Consider the following 10,378-nt stretch of genomic DNA (forward strand, 5'->3'; position numbering starts at 1 on the left):
TTTTGGCTGTGTTGTTACCCTTTGTAAATGCTTGCAATCCCCCCGCACAACGTTTCCATTGGTTTGCCAGGGGTTATCAATTCTGTTTAATAAGAGTCACATTCTGCAGAAAACTACATGGCGTCCTATTATGGAATCGATTTGCGGAGGACGCTGCAATGGTTCAGATACAACAGAGAGAAACTCGTCCTATGCAAGTCTCCATTTGATAACTAATACGCCGGAAAAAGGTGAAATCGTGTAAAACCATTTCTCTCCATCAAGAAGGCACGAGAATACACCGTGTCATCAACCAAACATCTCAAGTCATATAAAGTTTCTTCCTATGTTTCCCCTATGCAAACCTTCCACTCGGTGCAGTGCCCAGCGGAAGTGTAAGGAAAAGGGGCCCGTATTCTGCCAAAGAAAACCCATCCATCACAGTTGACTTCACTTCTTTGAAAGAGCCATGACGTTGAAGTTCATCGAGTTAGGGTTCTCTGCAATTCTAGCTTTGATGACTTTTGCAGCATCCTGTGGACAGATTTAAAGCACACAATCAGATCGCTCTTCTATGACAGAACAAAAAAAGGAAAACAAATTAAAGATACATCGGTACATAAACAATTACACGTGTTGCATTAGGCAAAACAGAGAATACACAAAGCAAAATGCAAATACACATTAGCATGATGTCGGTGTTTCGAGTTACCACCGACGAGTAAATTTCTAATATTGCGCGTCTGGTTTGGATGGTGTGCTTAGAGAACACGAGGTTTATACTGGTTCGGGCAAAAAGCCCCTACGTCCAGTTCGTCGCTGTTGTTCGTGTTACTAGCACTACAAGTTTGTAGTAGGGAGTACAAATGGACGAGAGAGGGAAATAATCACAAGTCTCTGGTGGAAAGAGTGAACGGGTGCTGAGAGCTCGATCACTGCTCAGCCGTGTGTTCGTGTCGTGTTCTTGTGTGTTTATCTCGTATTTTGATCGGTTCGGGGTGATTCGATCGGTCCTCGATGGGTCCATCCCCTCCATGGGATGCCATGCTTTCCCTTCTATAGGCCAAGAGAAAGCACGGGTTACAGCGGAGGAAAAGAGAAGAATGAGGGGGAGAAGACGTCCTTCAGGATCGTCGGGTCCTTCTTCTCCTTCATACGCCTGGACCTGGAGTGGTTGACGGCGGTATGGGACCCCGTCGGGCGAGGCGGAGCCCGCGGCCTCAGAGGTCGGGCGAGGCGAGGCCCGCCCCCAGAGGTCGGGCGAGGCGGGGCCCGCGTACCTGGGGGTCGGTTGGAGTTGTAGTCACGCTCTTGACTGCTCGGATGAATCGATGGTGATGGTCATTAGCTCCTCCTCTTCAGGTACCCTAGTATTGGTCTCCAACACATGCACATCTCCATATTTATAAAGTTTATTCATAAAAGGAACAATAGCACTAAACCCTTCAGTTTTATTCATAAGATGCACCTTTGTTCCTAGAACTTGGCTTGGGTGCCATTTAGGTCCCCGTTGGCACCCCAAACTTCTAAAATGCACATCCAGGCCAGCATCTCTAGCAGTCCCTAATACCTTCCCATATCCCCATAAAATAAAACTATCATATTGGAAGTAACTATGTTTTTCTCTTGGTCCAACAGTCCCCCCAAATACCTTCCCTATCCTTATTAAACAGTCCCACAATACCTCACTTTTTTTGGTGGCCACCAATATTTCCATTGTCTGCCCTCAAACAAAGGGAGGTTGCATCTCCCCAACTCCCCAATAGCAAGGGCCCACCCTAACTTTCACTTTTCAGCCATCTTTTCCCATACATATCTATGGGAACCAACTTTCATATTGGTATTGGGGGAGATATATTGGATTACTGCTATAGCAACTCCCCCAATATTCACAAAAATAATACTAGGCAACCCTAATACATACATATTGGGGATAGATTATTGGGAGACTGGTGGAGATGCTCTAAACCTACTGATTATGTCACTTACTCACTTGAGGTCTAAATCACCATACCTTGAGTTAATACATCTACGTCGCACGTTGATGGCACAATGAAATGACAGACATGGGGCCCACATGCCGATAGGTGAGAAGGAGATAAGACCAGCTTATAGACCCCGATGTCGGTTATGTCAACTCATCATGCAATCAGCATGACATGCAGGCTGATTAATTCAAGTTATAGTAATTTGGACCTCACACAACACGATTAGTAACTTTAGAGACTTGGATGTGCGTTTTGGAAGCTTGGGAACCTGGATGGCACCAAACCAAGTTCCAGGACCAGCAGTGCATTTTACTCATAAACTTTTATTCACATAAGGTACAAAAGCACCAAACTATATGGTAAAGAAACAGCCCACATGACAAGTCGCAGAAATCTGCATATTTCTTAAACCAAAAGGTTGAAGATAAGAAGCAAGCAAAAGTGAAGGAAATATTGTACCTGCAACAAGGTTTCAGGTGATGAAGGGCCATGGGATGTGGGTTGTGATTTTCGTCCATCAAGCTCATAAAGTTCACCTGATGCATGCCAAGGAAAAATATATATATCAGAAGCTTACTAATAAATAAATAGATGTGCGCTACAAACTGTAAGATGAACTATTTTACTGGGGGCAATACTGGCACCACCTACCATCAACACAGGAGAAACATACAAAATGTTCATTAACATCAACATTAGCCTGCACATGAAAGCAAGACAATTTTAAGATGACAAAAGACAACAAAATTTAGAGAGGAATAGAGGACTACTATTATCAAGGGCATTTAATTATTTATCTACCATTATTGCACTGAGCTTTTAGTTTTATTGAACATTCCTTCAAGGAGCATATTATTTGAGTGCCCTGCAGGTTACCACCTGAACTAGCAAATGGAAGAATCTACCAACTATGGCTCTTATAAATGGCACTCTGTCAGCAACATTTAACAAAAAGAGTTGAAACAACAATAATGTCAAGAGGCAAAACTGATTTCATACTCCAATGAATAAAATTTAACGCTGAACTCAAATAATATACATATCAGAAGAAACTGCTTGGGTGGGCTTACATCAGTGTCACCAGCAGATGCAGCAACAGAATGTGCATCCTCCATCTCGTCATCTTCCTCGAGAAAGGTAGCACGCTGGTGGCAGCAAATATTTCATACATGAGAACAAAACAAATTTGACCATGAAGAGTACGGAAAAATGAAGTTACATATTTGAATATTAACCTGGACTGGATCCATATCAGCTGTTTGCTTATAGAACTTCTCAAAATAGGACCCCTCAACTGCAAATATGAAAGGTACCCATGAAGTCATGCTACAAGCAAGTCAAATCTCAAATGTAATTAAAATTCAAACTACTCCATTTAAGGTGCATGTCCAATAAAAACAAATTAAAGTTCACAACATACAGAGAGAGAAAAGTGTGCATAGCTACTGGGACAAGTCACAATTCGTCAATACTTACCTTCATGAAAATATGAACTATACATCAATAATATTATGCTGAAAAACTCCATTTAAGGTGCATGTTCAATAAAAACAAATTAAAGTTCACAACATACAGAGAGAGAAAAGTGTGCATAGCTACTGGGACAAGTCACAATTCGTCAATACTTACCTTCATGAAAATATGAACTATACATCAATAATATTATGCCGGAAAAAAAAAACTGATCAGGATATGAAAACTTTCCAATTTATGATAATAGATCATGGAAACATAAGGCGAAACAGACAAGGAGCTGAATAGAGTGTCATTGTAGTTTTCTCCATAATATGCTGATTGGCCAGTAACCATGCCCTCAGGTCTCAAGCTAAACCCACTTGATTAAGTGATTAAGTCAAACTATTTTTAGTTTGACTAGTGACAGAGACAAGAGGACACAATGAAGTTTCATAAATCCAAGCAAAGTATTTCACTCTGAAGACTGATATCATAAATAGTACTAACTGTTGGTAAATAGACCTGAATGCCTATTGCCTACTAGTTACTAATTACATTCGAGCAAACTAGCTGAATTGGCACAAGAACAGGAGAAGTTCAGCCTTCTAAGACTCATAGTGACTCAAAACAGCAACTTGTAAAATGTAAGACAGTACACCATTAGCTCAATGCAAATCTGAAGTTCCAAAGTTACCTAGCTTGATTTGAGATGTTGCATTTCCTATTGCATGAATAACACCAACTGTTCCACAAGCATTACCAACAGTCTGCTTCGTAAAGTATACCTTCTTGCTCAATTCCTACACAAATTCAGGGATAGAAAAATATAGATCCAACATTGACTCAGCAATATTCTCAAGGTAAGAAGGAAATTCAAATAAATTAACATTTGTTCAAATTGAAGACAAATATACATGTGAATTGATGTCCATCAGAAAATTATGCAAAACTCAAAAAGTAAACAAGAAGAAGCACATGTATCTGTTTGCTTTCATACCATTAAATGGAATGATAAGAAAATGGGAGCCAGATGTGAATAAACTGGTTCTTTGAAAAATGAAACGGATAGTTTATTGAGTATTACAAAAAAGTGAAGTAAGAACAAAAGCTGGATATCATAAGAAGTTGATACTTCATAGTATTACGAAATTGATACATAGAGCATCTAACATTGTATTTTCCCAGTGAAAAGCTGTGATGTGCCACAGAAAAATTAGTGCATATCCAGCAAATTAACCAAAGAAAATGAATGTATCTTGATAGGTTTTTATGTAGCAATTATCTATAGGTAGTGGTACCACAATGCAGAAGCAGTCAGTGGAGATTTACTTGATGATCTAAAAATTGTAGGTATTCCTTGAGTATTGAGTATTTCATTTAGTAACAGCATAAAGGATCAGTTCGTGAAGGGCTCATTAATAAGTAATATACCACCTCCACATAGTACTGTACTTGATTCAACCAGTAACAAAACCAGTGTGGCAGCGTGGATAGAGCTTAGAGCAACAAATAAACAAGTGAAAAAAATGTACAATTCAATATCTGGTTACCTAAATAACAGCTACAGTTACTTTCTTTTCCAATTTCTGGGCATCTATCACCTATAACCACAAGTGGATATGTGTAATCACAAGATGATATTGCAGTGAATAACACACTAAATCACAAAATCTGTTTCAGGGACTGGAGGACCAACACTGGTAACATGTACAAATATCACCAAGATAATCAACATACAATTCTAACAACAAAAATCAAAATCTCAATTCTCAAACTTTGAATGAGGTACTAGCACAATTAGAATTAAACCTTCTCTATCCTACTTCAGGGCACGGAGAGACTCACTAAAGTAGCCAAGTCATTGTGCCGAAAACATTACAATTACAATCATAGGACAGGAAAAACAGAACAGGATGACACAACCACACCTTGCCCCCTGCAGTCGATGTGGTAGAGGCACTTGATTCTTCTTTCTCCTCCTCGTCCTGGTCAACAAAAGACAACGAACCCATCAATACCCGTTTTGGCATCACACAACCAAAAGCAAAGCCAAGCACGCCATTGATCACACCACCCAATGGGGAAATGAAAGCGAGTACTTACCAGGGAGGTGAGCGGGTAGAGGAAGAGGACGGCGAGAACGGGCTGGGGCACCATGGCGAGCAGGTCGTCGTCCAGGCCGTAGACGTCGCAGAACTGCACATCCCCCTCGGGGACTCCCAGCCCCCATATGAACTGCACAAGCCCACTCCGCGGCAGCAATCAGCGAGAGCAGCACGAAACGGGAGGAAACGAAACCCTAGCAAGTGCCAGCGGCGGAGGCAGGAGCCGGGGGGGGGGGGGGGGGGGGGGGGGGGGGGGTGGGGGCGGGGGGGCGCGAGCTCACCTGGTTCATGACGTCCGGGTTGGCCTCCAGCGGGATCCAGCGCTTCCCCATCTTGTCGGCGCGCGGCGGAGGAAGAAGGAGAGCGGCGGGGCCTGACGACTAGCGAAGGAACTGAGGCGGGCGGGGAAGAGAATGAGATCGGGGTGGAAATGGAAAACGCGCGGACGCAGGTGGCGTACGCTACACGCGGACACGCACACGCCCATGCGGCTAAGCGGCGCACGGGCTAGAAGTTTACCTGGGCCGGACAACAGCCCGTGGGCTGTTGTTTGTTGCCGTATAGCTTCGTTTTGACGTCTACTCTTATTAAAGCAGTTTGGTTTGGCCGATGCTCAGGGTGTCCACGTCAGTGAAAAAAATTTACAGTGTCCGATCGTCTTTCCACGGTCCAAATTTATCCCACTGTTTGTATAGTATAACACTTAAGCTGGTAAAAAAAAGAACTCCCTCGTCCTCTCCACCGAGGTCTCAAGGGCCGCATCCTCACGCCACTTTATGCCCTCGCGCCCACCGCGCCGCCCTCTGCCGTCGCCTCCGCCGCCCGCTGAGGCCGCCATCGTGGAGCTCCACGTCCGCCTCTCCGCCCCCCAGAGCAGCACGTAGGCCTGTGTAGACGGCTTCCGGTGCCATCGCCACGTCGACCTAGGGTTTCGACGCGGAACCGGCCCTAGCCCTGGCTCAGCCGGCGTGCCGGCGCGGGTGGTCGCGCTCCGCGGCTGGCTCACCGTGCGGCGTGCTGCAGGGCCGGCGGCGCCCTCGGTTTGTTGTGCCCTTGCTCCGGCTCCTCCCAGCGCCACCCTCATCGCCCCTCCGCCCCTGCCGAGCGCCTCTTCCTGGACATGGCCTAATCGACAACTACATAACCAGGTAGCCGCATCAATTCCTGATTTATCCGTCCATACTAAATTAGCTTCAACGTCTTATTTCTTCTAATATTAAATTTGGGATAAAATAAATGCTTGAAAGTATTTCGCTCCGTCAAAATTTTACCTTCCTGTATTCTATGGTTGTTGCCCCAAGGTAAGCCCTGCTCTCTGAGGGGTACAGAACATGGACGACATAAACCTAGTCAAATTCAATTCGTGTTTGATTATTTTGTTTTTAAATTATTCTTGACTCATGCATATTTGTCGTGTTGGCTTCTTGTCTTTTTAGATCTATGATTCAGTGTGCTTTGAATTAACGCGTGCATATATCCTGTGCCAGCTTTTTTGTTTTTTTGTATGATTTAGTGTGCTTTGCATGGAGAAATATTGATGTTGTCGCATCACCTAAAAAACTCTTACCAAGTTTCCCTCTTTTTGGGTGTAGCGGAGTAATAACCCAAGAATAAGATACTAGGCCATTGATATTTGGCAAGTTCATCCTAAAGCAAATTTCTCGATCTGTTTAGGGAGTAAGTTCTGTCATGTTGTTCTCACATCGATTAAAACTCTTATCAGTTTCCTTCTACTTTTGGTGTAGTGGAGTAAAATTGAGTACCCAAGAATAAGATACTCAGCAATCATCAATATAAGTACTGTGCATCCACTCTTAGTTTAAAGAATTGCTGGCAACTAACTTTCATATGGACTCAGTTCTGTCAGGATTGTTCTACAACAGATATCCTATTTAGATCAATACGTTTTATGGTTCGAATTTTTATACCTATATTATCTGATTAGATGTACCTAATATCGGAGATCTTTCCTATAATTGTGGTGTCTTAATTAACATGTTCGCTAAGAAAATTGATTTTCCATGAGATTAAATTTGAAGCATTATATTAATTTGCTAATTTAGTCCAGAACACGCAAAAAAAATAGGGAACATCAAAGGGAGGTGTCCCAATCTGTTATGGGAGTTGAGAATTCTCTTATGTTACCTGCTTGATCCAATGATGTTGTTTACTCCACACCATTGTATATTCTGGTACCTACATTCGCTAATTACTTCTGCCTGTTATTGGAGTTTTTTTGTTCAGTTAAACTTCCTACTCATCCAGTTAACTGCTGAGCTAACAAACATGGTGTCGGATCTTGTTTACCCCAATCCACTGTCTATTTTGATTTCTACAATCGCTAATTAGTTTTCCTTGTTATTGGACATTAGTTAAACTTCCTGCTCATCTGGTTAACGGTTGAGCTGAGCTTAAAACCCATGGTGTCGTATAACGTTGGCTGGATTGAACCACTTTGTCTTCATCCCTCAGTAGAACCCATTTTGGGAGTAATACTAGGCTAATATTGGGTGTTTAGTTAGCTGCTAATTTAAATTAGTTGGCACTGTTGTCCTTACCTTCTTCTGCTCCTGGTTCTGCTGAAATGCATTAATCATTAGGTTGTACTCCAAATTGGCCCTGCTCTACATAAAATATGATGTTGGTTCTACTTCCAAATTGATTAGGTTCTGCTCCAAATTTGTTCATAGCGGTGTCAAAGGGGTCTTCTTTAGGTTAAACCTCGCGGTTCTACTATTTGGTCACATGAAGTTTCACCTTAATTTGGCCAGGTGCCTCTCTTTTTTGGCATTGTTTTTCCTGATTCGTCTTTTTAGCTAACATGCCAGATTAGTTGGTTTTCTTAAGTTGTTTTCCACCTGTTCTACCTCTGTCCTATGTTTGAGTAGACTTAGATATGCTCATTTGGGACATAGGTACGTACTACTATCTGATACAAGCATTTGCTATAGGGAATTCATTCCTACATAATATTTCATACTTTACACCCTTTGCAGATTTCGGTGCTCCCTCTATGTCCAGACTGCTGCTTTGTCCCTAGTGCCTGCTGCAAGTAGTGAAAATGTTTTTTGTTGTTATTTTATCCCAGATCGCTTTACTTTTTTCGCTTTTGCTTCTTCTAAATATTTAGTCCGTCAGCAAGTTCAGTCCACATAGAAAAAAATATGTTCTGAGCAAACTTTAGTTAGTCCAAGCAAAGATTGTAGATTGCTAAACATAATGTGTGTGTTTATATTACAAATTGCTCTAACATAATAGCTTCCTGTGACTGCTCTACCCTGCAGCCACATTTGGAATACATTGATATATCTGAACATTATGATTTCCTAACCTCAGTGTCCAAATAAGAATGATGCGTTTGAGTATCTTTCTTGCTGTCCATGTATTTTTACTATATGTGCTTAGTCAGTGATTTCTTCTTTCTTCACATTTTGTACTGTGGTCATTGGAAACATATTGATTGGAACGCCGTATTTACAGCTTGTGTTACTTCCTAGTGCTGCTATTTATTGAGTTCTTAAATCCTTTTTTGCTCTGCAATATACTTTGGAGTGCCATTTACAGCAACCCTAGCTTTGCAGACCTATCCACACGCCACACGGTTAGTGCCTATTTGTAGATTCATATTTGTACATTTGCTGTACACTGATTGGAAAATTAGATTTCACAGCAACTGTTACTTATTGATGGTACTATTTATTGACTTCTTAAATTCTTCTTTGCTCTACAGCAGACTTTGTGCTTCCATCACAGCGAGTAAAGCTTTTCCAGGTCTTTCCATACGTCGCAGGTTGGTGCCTATTTTTTGATTCATGTTGTTTGCATTGGATATGTATTGATTGGAAAATCAGACCTTACAACGGCTGTTATTTCCCGCTAATGTATATTAACACCTGTACACTTGATTATGCAGTACTGAATGTTCATGCGGTTACAACCTCTCTATTTCGTTCTATTCATAGACACATCTATATCTGGCCTTGATCAATTTTAGTTCTCTTCTTTAGTAACTTTTGAGTAATGTTAGATGATAATATGCGGTCATGATTATCACTCTTTTATGATCTTTTTTTTTCTCATTTCAAGTGAGGCATTGCCATATGTCAAACCATTCCAGCTACCTACCAGAATACCCAGGGAACTGATTCTGTTAGAGATCCAAACAATGCTACTGAGGGTATCTGTAAATACTTTTTTCTTTTACAAACTGCATGGTCCATGTTTATTTTCTAGACTTCATTATTTGCAGGTATTTGTTTTTGGTCTTGACCTAGGTGTGACAGATGAACTTCTGAAGTAAACCTTCAGGTCCATACGGACGACTTCTCTATGTCAAAATATCTGTACGAAAGTGTTGTTGATCTGTCCAATATTCGAACAGGTATGAAGAGTATCCTCTTCTGTGTATTATGCAGATCAATTTATAGACCAATCGATGCTCAGTAGTAATGCCATCTTTAGTGTCCGTTCCATGTTGAAACCTTTTTTGTGTCAATATTTTACTGCCAAAATTAGCACCGAACTGGTTATAGTAATTCCACATTAACTGAGGTGTATTGTGTAAATTTAAACCATATGACAAGTCATTCGAAACTTACAGTGAATACATCTATAATTTTCTGAACCACATACTACTATATGGATTTTATCTTCTTAAACAACTATTTCTTTAGGGCATCACCTAAGGAGGCCAAAAAGGTGCTAAATGGAAGGCACCTGCGAGGCCAAAGCATGAGGCTCTCATGGGGGTGGTAACCAGAGGCGGAGCCAGGATTCAAACATAGGGGAGGGCCATGGTGCCCGCGAAGATTTAGGATCCAAATAACATAGGAGCCGAGGTGTCTATGGAGT

General features: G+C 41.7%; 1 protein-coding gene across 1 annotated transcript; it reads right to left on the reverse strand.

The window, feature by feature from the left end:
* Positions 1 to 26: 26 nt before the first annotated feature.
* LOC136467477 (ubiquitin carboxyl-terminal hydrolase 3-like) lies at positions 27 to 5,956 on the reverse strand. Its single transcript, XM_066466193.1, has 9 exons — positions 5,809 to 5,956; positions 5,526 to 5,657; positions 5,351 to 5,407; positions 4,117 to 4,222; positions 3,203 to 3,261; positions 3,038 to 3,112; positions 2,619 to 2,667; positions 2,427 to 2,503; positions 27 to 513 (listed from the first exon to the last, which is right to left on the reverse strand). Exons 1-9 carry the CDS (start codon positions 5,857 to 5,859, stop codon positions 430 to 432), a joined length of 690 nt encoding a protein of 229 aa, XP_066322290.1. The 5' UTR covers positions 5,860 to 5,956; the 3' UTR covers positions 27 to 429.
* Between the last annotated feature and the right edge of the window lie 4,422 nt (positions 5,957 to 10,378).

Source organism: Miscanthus floridulus, chromosome 7 (genome assembly GCF_019320115.1).
Source record: "Miscanthus floridulus cultivar M001 chromosome 7, ASM1932011v1, whole genome shotgun sequence".
In the NCBI taxonomy this organism is placed as follows: domain Eukaryota; kingdom Viridiplantae; phylum Streptophyta; class Magnoliopsida; order Poales; family Poaceae; genus Miscanthus; species Miscanthus floridulus.

Excerpts from the sequence above, each read along its gene's own strand:
- LOC136467477 (XM_066466193.1), bottom strand. The coding sequence starts at position 5,859 with ATGGGGAAGCGCTGGATCCCGCTGGAGGCCAACCCGGACGTCATGAAC. Across the intron at positions 5,408-5,525 it reads TCTACCCGCTCACCTCCCTG|GACGAGGAGGAGAAAGAAGA; the intron begins GTAAGTACTCGC and ends TTTGTTGACCAG. Across the intron at positions 3,262-4,116 it reads AACATCTCAAATCAAGCTAG|TTGAGGGGTCCTATTTTGAG; the intron begins GTAACTTTGGAA and ends TCATATTTGCAG.